We start from the raw sequence: 19,772 nt of genomic DNA, 5'->3' as shown, positions 1-19,772 counted from the left end.
GGCAAGAATACTGGAGCAGGTTACCATTTCCTACTCCAGGGGATCCTCCCGAAATTATTTGATCTAAATGCACCATTTTTATCCTTTGATTGCTCCTTATTATCAAGATTACTCCTTCTAGCTTCATTTGGCTAGTGTATGGAGACACCTGGTGGAGATCCAGTTTTTTAAAACGTCTCATTATGGAAAATTTCACACACACACACTGGCATGCTGCAGGCCGTGCGACTGGACAACAACAGAAACAGAACAGATTAATAAATCCCTTCTGTACCCATCACCCAGCTTCAACAGTTATGAGCATTCTGCCATTCTGTTACCATCTTCACTCCATCCACTGGCGGTCCTCCACTCCCCATCTGATTATTTCCATGGTTCTTTTCAACACAGAATTTACATGTATCAAAATGCACAACACTGTAGCCATTCATCTTGACAAATAGATACACCCGTGTAACTCATAGCTGCCCCAAGTCAGGGAATGTTTCTATCACTCCAGAAATGTCCTCGGCTAGGCAATCCCCCATAACCAGGCAACAGTTGTGACTTTCACTGTAGATTAGTTTTGCTTGTCCTAGAATGTCATATAAATGGAATCATACAGCATGCAGGCTTTTGTGTCCGAGGTCTTTCGCTCGGCATAATGTCTGTGTCAGTGTGCACACCTGTCGTTTCTCTTTCACTGCTTACCCATTCTATTGTACAGATGTTCCACTTCTGTTCTCTGGTTGATAGGAACTTGGATTGTTTCCAGTTTGGGGCCATCATGAATAAACTCGATGTAAACCTTCATGTTCCAGTCTTTTTGTGGACCTGTGTCTACATTCCTCTTGTGTAAATACTTCGGAATGGAATTGCTGCATCAAAGGGTAGAGGCTTGGTTAACTTCATTAGAAACTGCCAGATCTTTCCCCAGTGATTCGTCCGGTTGATCTTCCTGCCAGCAACGTATGAAAGTTCCGTCGTTTTACATCCTCGAGACTATTCGATGTTGTCTTTTTCATTTGAACTCTTCTGGTGGCACCTCATTGTGATTCCAAGGGTACATTTCTCTGATGACTAAAGATGTTGAGGACTTTTCTATGTGCTTATTGACCATCTGTCTATCTTCATTTGTGAAGCATCCATTCAAGTCTTTTGCCCAGTTTCTGTTAGGTCTGATTTGTTTTTTTTTTCTCTTTTAACCAAGCTGGGTATTTTATTCTAGATACAAGTTCTTTGCAGGTATATAACTAACTCATGAACATTTTTTTGCCAGCTTGTGGGTGGCTGATTTATTTCTTAACAGTGTCTTCTGATGAGAAGGTTTATGTTTGATGAAGTCTAATGGGCACGATAATAGCACGTCATAGGGTGGGAATGAGGATCAGTAGAGATAATACATGCCAAACGGTTAGTGTCATGCTGAAGCAGTGACTGCTGAGTCCCTGGCAGCAGCTGCTGGTGCTAGTTACTTCTTTTACTATCATTACTTGTATCCCTAACCAGATCATAAATGCTTAATGAAGAAAGCATAATGTAATCTCTGCTCTCAGCTATCCTCAGGGTCTGGGATCTTGCTATTTCCATACTAGACACGCGATAAAAATGACATGATAAGTGAGTTGCTGAGGAAGGTTGTGTTTTCCCTAGAAAGAAGAAGTGAGACGCAAGCACATCCGTCTGCACATGGAAGGCGCGCTGACCGCCCGGGACAAGGTTGGGGTGCAGGATTTTGTGCTGCTGGACGCATACACCAGTGAATCTGCTTTTCTGGACAACCTCCGCAAGCGTTTCAGCGAGAACCTCATCTATGTAGCGTAACTCATTTCTCAGCTGTTTTTCCTAGAGTGGTGGTTCCCTTCTGGTCCTTGGCCTTAAAAAAATTTTTTTTTAATGTATATAATTTGTTTAGCTGCACTGGATATTAGTTATGGCCTGTAGGATCTAGTTCCCTGACCAGGGATCTAACCCGGGCCCCCTGCATGGGGAGGGTGGAGTCGTAGCCGCCGGACCACCAGAGAAGTCCCCCGGTCTCTAGTCTTGAGGGCTCTGAACAGTATCACTCTAGGCTGACCATCAGAGGGGGTGTGCCCAGGAACCACAGGCAGGCGCACTGTGATCCTCTGTATTAAGGCCTTTGCAGCTGCCAGTGCTGGAGACCCAGCTGAAATCAGCCTAAGCCCCGAGAGAGAATCTGTCGACCTATGTAACTTCAGGGTCCAGAAGCAGATCTCTAGGGCCTAGGATGACGTCTTGAGGACTCTTTCCCATACCTCTGCTTTCTTTTGCGTCGGTTTCCTTTGGCAGCAGCCTCTCTGCATGGTGGCAAGGCGGGTGCCAGCAGAACCAGGCCTTTCTTAACACACTAAGTGGGGCAGTCTTGATCACTCGGTTGTTTGTCTGCCCGTGCCAGCTAGGTTCCATGACAGTGGAGACATCCCCCCGCCCCCCCACACACAACCTGACCTATTTATTGTGTTGTATCCCAGTACTGAAGGGGCCCATGGGGATCATAGCACATGCTGGGCTTTTGCCAGAGCCATTTGCACCCTGGAATGCCTCACTAGTGCTTTGGTCTGTTCCTCTAGACATATATTGGGACCCTCCTTGTGTCTGTGAACCCATACCAAGAGCTGGGAATCTATACTCTGAGCCAGATGAAGCTTTATCAAGGGGTCAACTTCTTTGAACTGCCACCACATGTGTAAGTAGCACCCATGGAATCAGAAATAGAAGTATTTTTCCCTTTCTGCCTCTCTTCCCACCCCCTCCCTTCACCACCTATGTTCATCATATTACCCACCCACCTACCCATCCATCCACCCATCCATCATCCACCTCATTCATCCATCCATCCATCCACTATCCACCCATCCACTTGTCTACTCATCCATCCATCCACCCACACACTCACCCACATACCCACCCACGTATCCATCATCCATCCACTAATCTATGCATCCACCCAGCCACCTACACATCCACCCATCTACACATCCATCCATCCATCCATCCATCATCCACCCCATTCATTCATCCATCTACCAATCCTATCCATCTACTTGTCTACTCATCCATCCATCCACCCACACACTCACCCACATACCTACCCATGTATCCATCATCCATCCACTAATCTATGCATCCACCCATCTACCCATCCATCCATCCATCCATCATCCACCCCATTCATTCATCCATCTACCAATCCTATTCATCCACTTGTCTACTCATCCATCCATTCACCCACACACCCATCTGTCATCCACTCCATTCATCCATCCATCTACGTATCTACCCACCCACCCACCTACCCATCCATCCATCCACCCACTCATCCATCCATTCATATACCCATCCATCTATATTCTTGATGCATGCTCATTAGGTTCTGTACCTCACTTAAATTACTCCCTTATTCTGAAATAAATCCTTCAACACAATAGAAAACATCAGCAGATCATTATCAAATCTCATTTTAACTGTGATGAAAAGTAGAATCTTTGTATGACAGCTGTAGCTAGTTTCCTTCTCTGGGAAGTGGACTGCTATAGTGCCACCTACTGGTGCTTGAATATCATGGCAGCTGAGAAGAATGCCGGTGACTAGGAATTTACCAAGAAAAGCAATATTCTGCCTGATATGTATGTGACTCTCGGGCTTTGCTGAATTTCCCTCTTCTCCTCTTTGGTTGACTTTTGGGCTGTTATTTAGGGTCTTGCTTCCTTTTTCTTGGTGAGTCACCCATTCCTCTCCCAAGGCATTTATAAATCTTTCTGCCTCACCACCACCAGCAATTACAGAAATACTCAGCTTTCAAACAGCCACATCCTAAGAGTAAATCCCAGGAAAACTTCATGCTTCAGTTTCTGATATTGTATATAAAGCCTCTATAATAGTGCCCTAAACTTCTGTTTTTAAAACAGAAATTTTTAATATTTTTTTGTTTCCTATCTCTATATATTTAGTATTTTAGTTTTTGAAGGAAAAAAATGAGCTCTTATATCTGTTGCATTATTTCATGTTTAGACAAGATATTACTTCCACCTACATTTAATAGAACATCTCTTGGGGATGTAATTTAGTACATAGGATATTCTTATAAGAAATGTTGTTTGATTATTTTTAATTGGTAAATTCTGAAAAAATTTTTTATTCCTGCCCCAAGTCTTTAACTACTATTAGAGTTTGGGGGCTTCCCTGGTGGCTCAGACAGTAAAGAATCCACCTTCAATGCAGGAGACCCAGATTCCATCCCTAGGTCGGGAAGATGCCCCTGGAGAAGGGAATGGGAACCCACTCCAGTGTTCTTGCCTGGAGAATCCCATGGACAGAGGAGCCTGGCGGGCTACAGTCCACGGGGTTGCACAGAGTCAGCAGGACTGAGTGACTAATACTCATTAGAGGTTTGCTATCTACTGGGTAATGGTGAAGGTTTGCTAGCTCTCTGAGCTAAGTGCATGGTGCCACAGTCTGGATGTGGCTTCTGAGAGTCCGGGTAGTTTGTCCTTCTGCTCTGATGGGCATCAGAGCCAAGGGAAATAGTGTTATAGTCACTTCCACTCTTTAAAAAAAAAAAAATCGTTTGCCTGGTCTTTATTGCAGACATGGGAGCTTTAGTTGCAGCCTATGAACTGTTAGTTACGCCATGTGGGATCTAGTTCCCTGGCCAGGGATCAAACCCGGGCCCCCTGCATTGGGAGCTCAGAGTCTTAGCCACTGGACTGCCAGGGAAGGCCCTACTCCTTCCGTTTCTGTCTCACTCCTTCTCCAGCTATGCCATAGCGGACAACGCTTACCGCATGATGTGCTCTGAGCTAAATAACCACTTCATCCTTATTTCTGGAGAGAGCGGGGCAGGGAAAACAGAGGCCTCCAAGAAGATCCTCCAGTATTTTGCAGTGACCTGTCCGATGACCGAGTCACTGCAGGTAGCCCGTGACAGACTGCTGTTCTCCAACCCAGTACTGGAGGTAAGTGGTCTTTAAGGACCTAGAAAGGGGGGTTCCAGGGAGTCATTAAGTAAGAAGGGCCGCTGCTTGGGTGGGTCGGTCAAAATGGGCAGGTCTGGGGGTTAAGAAGAGAACAGATCACATGGGTAGTATAATCAGTGGAGTTAAGAAGAGAACAGATCACATGGGTAGTATAATCAGTCCTTTACATACGAATGAACTGCATTCTGATAGAGTGTTCTAAAGTCCCGTTTGTTTATAAGTCCAACAAAGTTAGCCTAGGTACCCAACTAACACAATCAGCTATACAGGCTGATTAGGCTGTAATAGGCTTATAATGCTTTTCACACAAATAATACATAAATAAACATTTTTAGCCTTATAGTACAGTACCTTGAAAAGGACAGTAGTGCAGCAGCTGGCATCCAGGGGCTGGCATCGAGTGAACAGGCAGGAGGAGTTCCTGACTGGTGGGGGGAGCGGAGGGGGGACATGGTAGAGCTGAAGGATCAGCGGCAGCAGGAGGTGGAGGGCAGGCTGCACGTGAGACGCACACTAACTTACGCGACTGGACACGCAAACGCAAGTTTACATCTTTGAAAGCTCACACCTCGAAGCTTCGTACACAGGGGACTTACTATACTATTAGTATATAGTTAATTGTGTTAGTTGGGTCCCTAGACTAACTTCGTTGGGCTTACAAACATGCTTTTGGAACAGAACTTGTTCGTGCGTAGGGGACTTACTGTATCGTGGTGAAGGGTGTGACCTTGAAGTCCAGCAGGCATGGAGACTAAGCCCAGGGTGATCACGTACCAGCGAGCTTCTGCATATCATTCATATCCTGGAGCCAGTTCCTCATCTGGAAAGTGGGCCTACTCATAGTACCTGCCTCTTAGGAGGTTTTGAGGATTAAACAAGATGTATGCCAAAGGAAAAAAAAAAAGTGATTTGTCGCTCTGTTGGTAAAGAATCTGCCTGCAGTGCAGGAGACCCAGGTTTGATCCCTGGGTTGGGAAGACCCAATGGAGAAGGAAATGGCACCCACTTAGTATTGTTGCCTGGAGAATCCCATGGGCAGAGGAGCCTGGCAGGCTACAGTCCATGGGGTCGCAAGAGTCAGACACGACTTAGTGGCTAAACCACCATGCATAAAAAGCACACAGCAGAGTTAGTAAGCACTAAAACAATACGCTATTATTCATTAATACTTTTATTAATTAAAATCATCCTGATTATTGTTTTTACTACTGTAATTCTCTGACTTGTTGGATGATTTTGAATATGTTATTTTCTCCTGTGTTTTTGTTGCTGTTTGTGTAAAAGGCATTTATGCTTGAAGGGATTTTCCCAGTAGACCTTTGGGCTGAACAATGTACATCTATACTATAGGAAGATGTCTGCTGATGGGGGCCAGCAGGGATGCCTTCTGTAACAGCCAGAGCCTAGGGTCCTATCTAGCTCTCCTTGCATGCGTGCTAAGTCACTACAGTTGCTACAGTTGTGTCCGACTCTTTGCAACCCACCAGTCTCCTCTGTCCGTGGGATTCTCCAGGCAAGAATACTGGAGTGGGTTGCCATGCCCTCCTCCAAAGGGTCTTCCAGACTCAGGGACCGAAACTGCATCTCCTGCCACTCCTGCATTGCAGGCAGATTCTTTACCGCTGAGCCACTAGGGAAGCCCCAACTTCTCCTTAGGCCATTTCTAATCTATTCCTAGAATGGATTCTAGAGAGAAGATATTTTCCCCTTCTTTTCTCTGTGTCCAACCCCAATATTTTGCATCAAATGCTCTGTAAATAGTGATTTCTTCTTAGCAGATACAGTGGCTTCCATTCCTGGCTCCCCCTTCCCTTCTCCAATGAGCTTGTCATTCAGGGTCAGGAATTCTATGAACAGGAGAGCTTCAGTGTCAGCGAAAGACAGATGGGTTCAGCGTCCTCTCCCTTTGTGTTCCAAGGCTTTTGGAAATGCCAAAACACTCCGGAATGACAACTCCAGCAGATTTGGAAAATACATGGACATACAATTCGACTTTAAGGTACATTGATGTTCCTATTACGGCTTCCTGGGGACCCCTTAACTTTGAAAGCAACAGAAAGTCAACTCAAGGCACCTTAAGAAAGGAAGGGTTTTCTTCTTGGCTCAAATATTTGAAAAACTGAGGGTTAGCAATAGTTTTAGGAAATGCCAATAAAGACCCTGATGACATGTCATATTAGTATGTGGGCAAAAATGAAGAAGTCTGGTGATACCAGGTGTTGGCAAAGATGTAGATCATGAGGAATTCCAACACACAGCTGGTGGAAGGGGTGTACGTTGGGCAAACCCATTTGGAAAACAGTGTATCGTCTTGGGGTGCTGAAATCACATAATCTAAGGTGGAGCCATTCCACTCCTGGAAATATTCCTACAGATGGGTGAGCATGGCCTCAACAGCACTGCTCATGAAGGTGAAGGGGCTGGAAAGAACCACATATCTGGCCAGGATTGAATGCCCACCAACAGGAGAAGGGCCCAATTGTGGGGTGCTCACACGATGAGACATTTTATGGCAGCGAGAGCATGTGAATGCCAGCGGCATGCAACCTAGACAGGTCGTGAGAATGTACTAGATGTCAGTGAGATGCCATTTCTTACAAAGCTTGAAAAGATTCCAGAGTACACACTCTATTGCTTAGGCATACATGATTATATGACATGAGCTGGCAAACTTCCATGGATAGGGTCTTGGGCTTTGTGGACCATACAGCCTCTGTCCCAACGACTCAGCTCCACTGTTGTAGTATGAAAGGAGCCAGAGAAGAAACATAACGTATTGTACACAGAGTTTTAAATGGGGGCTCATGCAGTGTTCTTGCCTGGAGAATCCCAGGGACGGGGGAGCCTGGTGGGCTGCCGTCTATGGGGTCACACAGAGTCGGACACGACTGAAGTGGCTTAGCAGCAGCATGCAAGTAGGAGGGGTAGGCAGCATTCTCAGGGACATGTAATTCCAAGTGACACCTTAGACTAGAGGACAGTAGCTGTCTGAGCGTTTAGGATAGTGATGAAGACAGACAGATTAAGGATTTCCCAGAGGCTGGAACATGAGTTTCTGGTCATGCATGCACAGACTGAGAAAATTTTAATAGCATACATATTTTTAAGCTTTTTTAAGAATCCAACACATACTGAAAAGGACACAGCTCATGGCCACAGCTCAATAAATTTTTCCATTTGAACCTACCTGTGTAACCGCCACTCATCTCAAGATATTAACGTTTCCAACACCTCGAAATTTCTCCTACCCATCTCAGACAAATATCTGCCCCCCGCTTCCCAAAAGTTATCACTGTTCTGGCATTTATAATCACAGATTCATTTTGCTGGTTCTTGAGCTTCAGAAAAAATGGAATTATATAGTTGTTCTATTTCATGTTTGGCCTCTCTGAATCAGCGCGTCTTGTAAGATTCGACTGTGTTGCTGCGTGGAGTTGTTCATTTTTTGATTGCTCGACTCTTATCACTGTTTACCTATTCTCTGTGATGGACATTTGGGCTGTTTCCAGTCTGGGGCTAGCTATTGCAAGCAGTGCTCTGAACATTCTAGTACCTCTTTTAGGAGATGTAAGCACTTATTTATGCCGGCTGTATACCCAGAAGTTGCCCTGCTGGATTCTTACCAGCGATGTTATAATTGAGTTCCAGTTTCTCCACGCCCTTGCCAACATTTGGTATTGTCAGTCCTTTAAATCTTAGGCATTCTGGTGGCATATAGTGGTTTCTCTGGTAGGCTGCCATCTACGGGGTCGCACAGAGTCGGACACGACTGAAGTGACTTAGCAGCTGCAGCAGCAATTTTAATGAAGTTTTGCTCATTGGTCCCTTAAAGACCCTCTTGTATATTAAAGTCTTTTGCTCATTTTTAATTGGGTAATTTTTTCTCATTGATTGGCAAGTGTTCAATGTATGTTATGGAATACAAATCTTCATTGAATATATTATTTAAAACAATAATTAAGACAATAATAATTAATATTGGCATAAGAATATATTGACATTAAGAGGCTGATGGCCCAGAACAGAGGCTAGAGGTAGCCCAACTCTCCTTACCTATATGGTCACCAGACTTATGACCAAAGCACCACTGAGATTCAGTATCAATCAAATTGTCTTTCCAATAAATGGTGGTCAACTGGAAATCCATATGGATAAAGAGAACTTTGGCCTCTGTTTCACTCCATATACAAAAATTAAATCATGATGTATCATAGTCCTAAACATGGATGGTAAAACAATTGATTCTAAATGAAAAGAGAAAATATCTTCACCTTGGGGGGGGTTAGGAATGGAACCCAGAAAAGGTGAATCTTAGAAGATGGATAGATCAAGCTGATTCAGACTCAAAATTTCAGTTCATCAGAAGACACCAGTAAGAGAGTGGCCTTGATTATTGTCTTGGCTGGATTTTTTGTTCTCTTTTGAAGGGCATTCCCGTAGGCGGGCATATCATCAGTTACCTGATAGAAAAGTCTCGAGTTGTCTATCAGAATCAGGGCGAGCGGAATTTCCATATCTTCTACCAGCTGCTAGAGGGTGGAGAAGAGGAGCTCCTTGCTTACCTGGGACTGGAGCGAGACCCCCAGCTGTATAAATACCTCTCACAGGTTAGAAGGACCATAACCTGTCTCTGGTGCCCCTTTGGCGGTGGCGGTAGGGGGGGCGGTGTTAGTTCTGTGGGACGTTCAGTAACTTTCTCACGGCCGCGTTACCGGATCCTGATGCCACAGTGCCTTTGGAAGTGGCTCAGGCATTTCACCAGTACTATTTTGATTGATTCCACGATCTTCTGTGACTTTGGCAACCTTGGTGCCCGTGCTTTGCAGTATATTGGCACTGTTTCTAAACCTCTAGGTGTTCTTTAAGGTCTGACTTAAACTAGCCCTGTCCTTGAAGGGGAGGGAGTCCATGGTGCTGGTTGTGTGGGAGGGATATTTGGGAAGTTGCAGATTTAACATTCCAGTTCACTGGTGAATATTTTCATGGTATGACACCTTTGTTTTCACCGTGCAACAAGGAACTCTTTTAAAATGATGAATCTTCAGGTAATCGGGAAAAATCTGTACTACAAAAGCAAAATAATAGTAAAAAAAAAAACCAAAAAACCCTCATGTAGAAGATTTTCCCTTTAAATTGTGACACTGGTAGTCTGTTACTTATTTAAAAGACAACTTCTGGACTTAGTGGGAAAAGCCTTATCACACCTCCTGTATCATCTGTATTTCTCTAGATACAAACTTTTATTTCCTTCAGGGAAGCTCTCCTTCTATCTAATCCTGCCTTGAAGTTTTTGATGCTGGTTCCTAAGTGTATCAAGATTGTTTTCTTGAATTTAAACACTGTCATTTACGGTATGTTTTGGTAGATATCTATTGAGATAAATGTCTTCAATTTGTTCAGCAAAAATGGCAAGAAAGCCTACTTTAAAAACCATACACACAAAAAGATATACCACTGGTATGTATCTTTGAAAATTTTCGCAGAACAGATTTTTTTAAACAAAATCCCAAATTTGAAAAAAGCTGCAGTTGGCAAATCATCAGGTGCTAGACAAGTAGAATAAAACCTATTTTTTCACAGCTCAGAACATTATAGAACTAGCTTTTTAATGCTCGCAGAGAAAAATTCTGACACCTAACTGTCCTTATGAAAATGCTGTTAAGCGGCCCAATGCTGTGTCAACAGGGTCGCTGTGCCAAAGAGTCGTCTGTTAATGACAAGAATGACTGGAAAACTGTTTCCAATGCCTTTTCTGTCATCGATTTTACTAAAGATGATCTTGAGGTATGAGCCCCTCGAGGGTGGAGCTCCCTGTGGTCAGGCTTGGGGTTGAGGAAACCATCCTGGCTTCTTGGTGATGACACAGAGTTGCCAGAGTGAGCAAATAAAGATACAGGGTACCTAGGTGCATTGAATTTCAGATAAACACTGACTAGGTTTTTAGTAGAAGTATGTCCCAACATTGCGTGGGACAAGCTTCATGCTAAAAAAAATTAGACATTGCTTACTGACACAACATTGTAAAGCATCTTTACTCCAATAAAAATTTTTTTAACTAAAAAGGATTAAATATTAGGCATTGCTTATTTGAAATTCAAATGTTAGCTGGGCATTCTGCATTTTATCCAGCAGCCCCATATTTCCCCAGTATTGGGTACCAGCAGGAAGTCATGTTTCTTCTTCCTCTCAAACCCAGTCTCAAATGTTTAATCCCCTAGCATGCTAGGAATAGCATTTATATTGGAACAAGTTGGACCAAATGGTAGGATTTATAAACATTTTGTTTTTACATCTTTTGTCTTTTTGGCGGGGGTGAGGAGGATTGTGAAACTGTTGCCCTTTCAAGGACCAGAATACAATTTTAAAAATATTTACGTGTGTATGTGTGTATCTGGGGCCCTGGCATTTGAACACTGGATGGCTTATTGGCAGGGGACAAAGGGAGATACCAGAGTAGTGGTGTTCCGTGCTGGACATAAGTGAGGGAGCATCCTGCCCTCCACTGAAGTTCCTTCCCTCTTCCCTTAGTATCAGAAGTGGCTAAGAGCCCACAGGGCCAATTTCTGGGGAAGGATCTGTGATCTCCAGTCTGGAATTAGGGGTGCGGGGGGGGGGGCCAGGTCTCCCCCAGGTACCACTTCTGATGACGTTTATCGATCAGGCAGCTGCCGTCTTCTCTCCCTGCCCTCCTCACCACTTCCCACGTTCCTAGAATCTCTTTGGAATTATTGCCAGTGTCCTGCACCTGGGGAACATTTGTTTTGAAGAGAACCAGCAAGGCTGTGCCTCTGTACCAGACACTCATGAGATCAAATGGATTGCCAAGGTGATGGTCCACTTTGGGAGAGTGGGGGTGGCGGGCAGGAGAGGCCCCAGACCCTGTCAGAGATGGAGGGGCAGGGGAGGAGAGCAAGACAGCCAGGTGCCCATGTCCCAGGTGGCTACCATCTCGTTCTCCCACTTGACACTCGTTAGGAGGTGGGCAAGGGAGCGAGTAAAAGCCAGTAGGTTGAAAGACCACACATGGGCTGTGCTTTGCACAGATATGGTCTGTGTTGCACCAGAACATGATTAGCAGATGGGAAAGATGAACCTGAGCCTGGAGACACCACCAACTTTTTACTAGGGAGTCAAGTTGGGTTGCTGAATGGCATTTTGTTTTCCATTTATTCAGCTCCTAGGGGTCGACCCATGGGTCCTTCTGGAAGCTCTCACCCACAGAAAGGTTGAAGCCAAAACAGAGGAGGTAAAAATGGTTCTGGGGGGGAATGTGCCCACCCTCCCCGCTGCTGCTGCCAGTAGGGTGGTGGCCCCAGGAGAGGCCGGACTCCTGGATCCTGCCTGCCAGGTCCTGTGAGGTCCAGCTTCTGTCAGCATCTCCGGCCTTCACCTCCCCCATCCCTTGACCTCCCACCCTCGTGAGCTCTTGGTGCTGCGTGCTTGCCCTGCCTTCCCTCCATGGGGTCTTTGCATATAGTCTTCCCTCTGCTGCAACACCCTTCCGTGTGCTTCACCTAGTTAAATCCTTCCCAGCCTTCAGTTCCCAGGGATCACTTCCTCAGAGACCCTCCCTTGCTCATCCCTTCCCTGCCCTAAAGCGCCATGTGCATCTCCGTATAGCGCTTGTCACTTTCAGCTTCAGAACTCCGCAATGCTTCTTGGTGTGACTTGTTAGATGTTGTGCTGTGCTCAGCCACTCAGTCGTGTCCGACTCTTTGTGACCCCATGGCCTGTAGCCCACTGGGCTCCCCTGTCCATGGGATTCTCCGGGCAAGAGTACAGGAGTGGGCTGCCGTGCCCTCCTCCAGGGGATCTTCCCAACCCAGGGGCCGAACCTGAGTCTCTTGTGTCTACAGCATTGGCTGGCAGGTTCTTTACCAGTAGTGTCACCTGGGAAGCCCTGGCTTGTTGAGTGCCCTCTGCCAAATATGAGCCCACAGAGGCTGAAACTGTGTGTCTTGGTTGAGGCTGTATCTCAGCACAGTGCCTGGCACTCAAGGAACAGCACAGGCGGGAGGTTCTTCCCCCATCAAGTATCCTTCTCTAGTCATCTTTATTTATTTATTTGGCTGTGCCAGGTCTTCACTGCAGCATGTGGGCTCTAGTTCCCTGACCAGGGGTCGAACCTGGGTCCCCTGCATTGGGAGCACAGTCTTAGCCCCTGGACCATCAGGAAAGACCACCCCTCTCCCCCCGTCATCTTTAAAGCCTGGGTTGAAAACTCTGGGGGCTTTAAAAATTTTTTAGCCTCTGTAACGATGTACCTGTTGTTCTTCTCAGGTGATATGCCCATTGACATTAGATCTCTCTGCCTACGCTAGACATGCAATGGCAAAGGCTGTTTATGGGCGAACATTCACTTGGCTGGTCAACAAAATCAATTCCTCCTTAGTGAACAAGGTTGGTCCACGCATATTGTGTGCCTTGTGCTCTTTAACACGGCCATGTTTTATGACCAACACCTTTAAACAATTTGTGAGAATTGAACGTAAGCTCCTGGTGGGCAGAGATACTGTCTTTTCATGTCTACATTCCCAGTCTCTAGCACACAGTAGGCTCACACAAGTCCACCGACAAATGATCTTGTCAGTGTGTCCCCAAGTCTGGGATGCACAGCATTTGAAGTGTACACAGAACCTTTTCATTTTAACAGTAGTATATTTTAATGTGTATAAGAAAAAAAAAAAAAAAAAGACAGTTCCTTTGAACTCACCCTAAGGACATATTTCCTTTTTAAGCAGAATTATTTGAATTAAAAAGGGAAGGGTGGGATGATTCGGGAGAATGGCCTTGAAACATGTATAATATCATCTATGAAACGAATCGCCAGTCCAGGTTCGATGCATGATACAGGATGCTTGGGGCTGGTGCACTGGGATGACCCAGAGGGTCAGGGAGGGAGGAGGGAGGGGGGTTCAGGATAGGGAACACGTGAGGGTGGATTCATGTTGATGTATGGCAAAACCAATACAATATTGTAAAGTAATTAGCCTCCAATTAAAATAAATACATTTAGATTTAAAAATAAATAAACGTTTAAAAAATTTAAAAGGGAGCTGATGCAATGCTGGAAGTTGAGGCAATGATATGAGGGCAGCGGGGGTGCATGGATGCGGTGAGACTCATGGAGGAAATGTGCAAAGGATGGATCTGGAGACATTGACTCAGCGCATCATGCAGAATGCTGCATTGTGTCCCTTAAGAAAAGTCACATTCTTTTTAAATAGCCATCCTTGCCTGACAGCACTTGGCCCTCTGTTGAAAATGATCCAAAATACCTGCTCTCTCTCCTGGGTGAACATATCTTCCTGCTGTCAACAGCTCCCTCCCTTCCTCCTTCCCTCCCTCCCTCTCACCATCTCTCTTTTTCTCTCCCTTCCTCTTCTCTTCCTCTTTCTATCTCGCTCTTCTTTTTTTGGACGGAATGTGGGCTTAGGGGGCTGAGGAGGGCTGAAGCAAGGAAGTGAATCAGAAGGGGAAGGTCAGTCTCTCTACTCTGATGATGAATATGAAAGCAGGGATGGGACCTAGGGAGGCTGCAGGCCGGAGGAGGCGGGCTGGGAAAATTATCTCCACTCTGTTTCTTCTGAAAGCCACATCCCAGATTCAGGGGCAGTTGCCAGATATTGAGTGTTACAATGTAAATAACCTCAATGATTAATGGTGTGTGTTACTTTCACTAGGACTTTACTGGGAAAACTGTGATTGGATTGCTGGATATCTATGGGTTTGAAGTCTTTGACAAGAATGGGTGAGTTTGTTTGATTTCATTGTGATCCATTGGTTCTTCGTTTTCCTTTAAGGTCAAGTCTGGTTTATGACATTTCTGATGTTATTGAAGCTCATTTTCCTGTTCCTAGAAATTCTCCAGGTTTGCATAGCCCCTGCCTCATAAACTTTTCCAGAACCAGAATAGCCATTAAAAATGCAAATGTCTTTTACTTTGACTCTTCTTATCAGTTTATTAAATTATTTGTTTAATAAGGACTTCAATTTTCTGTATGGAAAAAGCATCCTTAAAAATAAGTAAATATAATTTTTTTGAAAAACTTGGTCTACTCACGTAGCTTTAGTTACTTAAATCTTTTGCACCTCCAGTTTTGAACAGTTCTGTATAAATTACTGCAATGAGAAACTCCAGCAACTATTAATTGAGAGAACCCTAAAAGCGGAACAGGCAGAATATGAAATGGAAGGTATAGAGGTAAATGTTTCAATGTTTTCTCCTCATTTGATTTCTTAACCGAGCAAAAGACATTTCCGTGGGAAATATCATTTCATTGGAGGTTTTTCCTGATGAGTACTAAGAATTATTTTTTCACTCCCTCTCTGCTTGTTTCCTGGGAAATTATTTTGATATTCAGCAAGTATTCTTTTTGAAATGTTAGAGATTAAAAAAAAATCAGATTTGGAAAAGAAAAGTTGGACAATCAATTTAAAAGAAATATATTTGATGCTCAATTTTAATCCTTCCTGGAGAATTCTTTCCTCATTGTCATTTTAGTGGGAACCAATTCAATATTTCAACAACAAGATCATCTGTGATTTGGTAGAAGAGAGACACAAAGGAATCATTTCCATTCTGGTGAGAAAATTAACATTGACTTGGGGCTCATTCCAAGGTATCCTCAATTCTCAGAAGATCTTTTCCCCAGGCTTACAAAGAGTTAAGAGTGAAATCCACTGTATTATTGAAGGATGCAAGTTGAACTCTTTTGCTGAATTTTCGCTCCAAGTTTTAGACTGAGCTTTCCCCTCTTATTCAAATTCATCTATGGTTTGCCATAGATGGATTCAGAGAGCATAAAAATGTTGCTTTGTAAGAATTGTCTCACCAAGCTGAACCCAGTTTTCTTGTTGTTTTAATAAAAGCTACAGGGTTGATTCATTTTAAAAAATATTTTATATTGGACTGTAGCGCTAGTTTCAGTTATACAGAAAGTGATTCAGTTACATATATACATGTATCTATTCTTTTTCAAAGTCTTTCTCCATTCAGGTTATTACAGAATATTGAGCAGAGTTCCCTGTACTATATAGTAGGTCTTTGTTGGTTATCTGTTTTAAATAAAGTAGCGTGTATATGTCAATTTTGATTCATTATTTTTTAAGCTTTATTTCTCAGTCTTGTTACATATTATGGGTCTGCAAGTGGTGGGTGTAGAAGATGGTCTCTGCTTCTGTTTTTCGGCCATACTACTTGGCATGGAGGATCTTAGTTCCCTGACCAGGGATTGAACCCACTCCCCTGCAGTGGAAGCACAGAGTTCTAGCCGCTGAACCACTGTGGAATTCTTTTGGTTCTTTTTTTTTTTTTTTAAGATGGTCAATTAAATGTTATCACTGTTGAGGACCCAACATAGAAAGTAAAAACAGCTCGTGGACTGGGGAAGGTTAGACTTAACTAGTTTTATGGTTTGCTTTTTCTGAAGGCTTTGCTCCTCATTAAAGAGGGTATGTTGTTGGCCAGCTGGTGTCTCAGCTGGTTGTGGAAGCTGCAAAGTGTCCCTGGGAATTCTTTGGAAATAGACATCAGATAGGTGGGAGAGCTGACTTTTCATGGAGTTTCCAGTCCCTCTGGTTCCATGGTTCCCTAATCAGATTTGATAAGATGATTACCCCTTCTTCCCCCTGGAAATGTTGACCCAGACTTGTGCACAAGATGATATGTTTCAATCCACTACATTTTGCCACAGCTGCTGGGAGCATTTAAACTTGGAATTGATGGAGTGTGGTGCTGTGACCGGAAACTTCTGTTTCTGTTTTGAAGGATGAAGAGTGTGTTCGTCCTGGTCCTGCTACAGACTTGAGTTTCCTGGAGAGGTTGGAGGAGAAAGTGGGAAAGCACGCACACTTTGAAACGTAGGTGTCTCATTTGCCAGGCTGCTGCATGGGGGAGGCTCATGTAGTTGTGGAGTTGACTTCTAGTGTGTGTGTATGTGGCTGTGCTGGCTCTTAGTCATGCCATACAGGGTCTTTAGTGGCAGCACGCAAACTCTTTCGTTATGGCCTGTGGGATCTCATTCCTGGACCAGGGATTGAGCCTGGATCTCCTCCATTAGAAGCATGGAGTCTGAGCCCCTGGATCACCAGGGAAGTCCCCTGTATAGTTGACCTTTGAACAATACTGGTTTGAACTGTGCCAATCCACTTATACTTGGGTTTTTCTTCTCAATAGTAAATGCTATAGTACTACGTGACCCCATCCCCTGTTGGTTCAATCCATGGATACAGAAGGCCACCTACGAGCTACACACAATTTGATGACTGTGTGGAATCCCTAAGCCCCATGTTGTTCAAGGGTCAACTGTACATCCATTTTCTTAGGCATGTGGACAGTTCTCCCCAATAGTATGAAAGTGAAAGTTGCTCAGTCGTGTCTGACTCTTTGCGACCCCATGGACTATGCAATCCATGGAATTCTCCAGGCCAGAATACTGGAGTGGGTATTCTTTCACTTCTCCAGGGGATCTTCCTAACCCGGGGATCAAACCCAGGTCTTCCGCATTGCAGGCAGATTCTTTACCAGCTAAGTCACAAGGGTAGCCCCCTTAGTATAGCTCCCCAATAGTATAGCTACTACTAATTTGGTTTTGGCTGTGCTGTGCAGCATCTTAGTTCCTCAACCAGAGATCAAATCCATGCTCTCTGTATTGGGAGCTCAGAGTCTTGACCACTGGACTAATTCATACATAGAAAGGCCCAGCTACTAATTCATACATAGAAATAGCATGATGATACACCAGCTGCACAACTTTCATTGGTAGGGGTCAAGCTCATGCAAATTCCAAGTAGAATTCTTTTTTTAAGATTTTGTATCTTTATTTATCATCATTTCATTTTGGGCATGTCCACATGCATGAAACAGTCAAAAAAATTCAGGTGTAAAACACAGGCAGTGATGTGTGTAGCTGTGAAGTGTGCAACCTGGTGAATCATTACATGTGTGTGTACCCTCATCACCTCCCCACAGATGAAGACACAGAGCATTTAGAGTCCCAGGAAGTCAACTAGAAATGGAATGCACTCTGAGACGAGGAGGAGAGAACTTAAGGGCATGTGCTCTGGAGTCATAGGGACCTGGTTTTGAATCCCAGCTCAGACACTTAATAGACACATGACTTTAGGCAAGCAGTAAGTACTCCTGAGTTTGAGTTTCCCCTTCTACTGCTGCTGCTGCTGCTAAGTCACTTCAGTTGTGTCCGACTCTGTGTGACCCCACAGACGGCAGCCCACCGGACTCCTCCATCCCTGGGATAATTAATATGCCTGCCATAGAGCATTGTAAATGACCATGTAAATCACCTAGTGTAATTCCTGGTCATGGCAAACATTCAATATATGGTAGTGGCTTTATCAAACCTATAGAGTATTGAAAGGATAAGTGAGTGGAATTGGATAAGTATATGAATCAAGATTGGAAAAAGAGGACTTCCCTGGTGGCTCAGTGGGAAGGAATCTGCCTCCCAATTCAGGAGACACAGGTTTGATCCCTGGTCCAGGAAGATCCCACATGCCTTGCAGCAACGAAGCTCACGCGCCACAACTACTGAGCCTGTGCTTTAGAGCCTGGGAACTGCAACTGCTGAAGCCCTGGAGCCCATGCTCCGCAACAAGAGAGTAGTCCCCACTCTCCACAGCTAGAGAAAGGTTTGAGCAGCAACAAAGACCCAGCACAGCCAAGAATAAATAAATAAACTTTTAAGAAAAGATTGGAAAAATAAACTGTAACATCTTTACAGATTGGGTTAATATATGGTCAGGAGAACGAACAATCTAAATACAGGCAGTGATGTAGATAAATCACAAAAACATGTAATCAAGAGAAATCAGACACGCAAGAGCACACACTGTATGGTTCCCCTTCCCTAGAGTACTGCTGCTGCTAAGTCGCTTCAGTCGTGTCCGACTCTGTGCGACCCCAGAGACAGCAGCCCACCAGGCTCCCCCATCCCTGGGATTCTCAAGGCAAGAGTACTGGAGTGGGTTGCCATTAAACAACCTGTTCTGTTAGATGTCAGACTGCACCTGGAGAGGGCTCAAGGTGGGGGGTTCTCAGGGACCAGAAACGTTCTGTCTTTTGCTCTGGTATTATTTACACAGGAGAATTCGGTTTGCAAAAATTCATTGAGCTGTGCACTTCAGATATGAGTGCTATCAATATACTTGTCTATGCTTTTCAAGAACAGTTGTAAAAAACTGTAAATCACCCGAATCTGAAAAACAATGTTTTGTGAATATCTTAGTCTCTCCATGTCATAAAAATGTAAAGTAGCAAAATCCGTTTTGAGTCATCACCAAGAAAAATGAACCTTATTTCATTGTACAAATAAGTGTTTGTGTGGCTCATGTACGTTTTTCATCCCTCAGAGCTCGTGAGAAGGAAGGGTCTAATTTTAGTGAGACCTTGGTCTGTGGCTGGAAGAAATAGTTGAAATAGATTTCAGTGCTGACCTTCAGCTGATCACCACAATCCTAAACAGCTTTTGCTTTATACATTGGTGCATTTTGTTGCCGTGAGGTAGGAAGGTTCAGCCCCTGTCTATTTCTGTCCTGCTATAGCCGGAAGCTGGCAGGTCCAAAGGGCAGAAAGAAGATTGGCTGGATGGAGTTTCGGCTCTTCCACTATGCGGGAGAGGTCACGTACTGCACCAGGGGTGAGTGTCTGTGGGGTAAAGGTCATAGGTCACAGCCATGCAGGTGCCCCCGAGTCCACTCTAAACACGCTGCATATCCATCTCAAAAGTTCCCTAGCCCCACTGCCATCACGGCATTTCAGAAGTGTTTTAGGGACTT

At 44.4% G+C, this 19,772-nt stretch overlaps 1 protein-coding gene across 1 annotated transcript in view; it reads left to right on the top strand.

Moving 5' to 3' along the window:
- The first annotated feature begins 1,638 nt into the window (after positions 1-1,638).
- MYO1H (myosin IH) overlaps positions 1,639-19,772 on the top strand; it is a 39,868-nt gene continuing 21,734 nt past the window's right edge. Inside the window, exons 1-14 of the mRNA XM_068989624.1 lie at positions 1,639-1,794; positions 2,571-2,686; positions 4,757-4,955; positions 6,895-6,975; positions 9,404-9,583; positions 10,662-10,760; positions 11,689-11,802; positions 12,151-12,222; positions 13,257-13,376; positions 14,660-14,727; positions 15,075-15,180; positions 15,481-15,561; positions 16,747-16,838; positions 19,539-19,633. Coding sequence (XP_068845725.1) covers positions 1,669-1,794; positions 2,571-2,686; positions 4,757-4,955; positions 6,895-6,975; positions 9,404-9,583; positions 10,662-10,760; positions 11,689-11,802; positions 12,151-12,222; positions 13,257-13,376; positions 14,660-14,727; positions 15,075-15,180; positions 15,481-15,561; positions 16,747-16,838; positions 19,539-19,633 — 1,549 coding nt within the window. The 5' untranslated portion in view covers positions 1,639-1,668. The remainder of the gene's footprint in view (positions 1,795-2,570; positions 2,687-4,756; positions 4,956-6,894; positions 6,976-9,403; positions 9,584-10,661; positions 10,761-11,688; positions 11,803-12,150; positions 12,223-13,256; positions 13,377-14,659; positions 14,728-15,074; positions 15,181-15,480; positions 15,562-16,746; positions 16,839-19,538; positions 19,634-19,772) is intronic.

The sequence above is a fragment of the Capricornis sumatraensis genome, chromosome 17 (genome assembly GCF_032405125.1).
Source record: "Capricornis sumatraensis isolate serow.1 chromosome 17, serow.2, whole genome shotgun sequence".
NCBI classification, from domain to species: Eukaryota; Metazoa; Chordata; class Mammalia; order Artiodactyla; family Bovidae; genus Capricornis; species Capricornis sumatraensis.
Note: the sequence above shows the minus strand (reverse complement) of the source record. Positions and strands in the feature narration are given on the sequence as shown.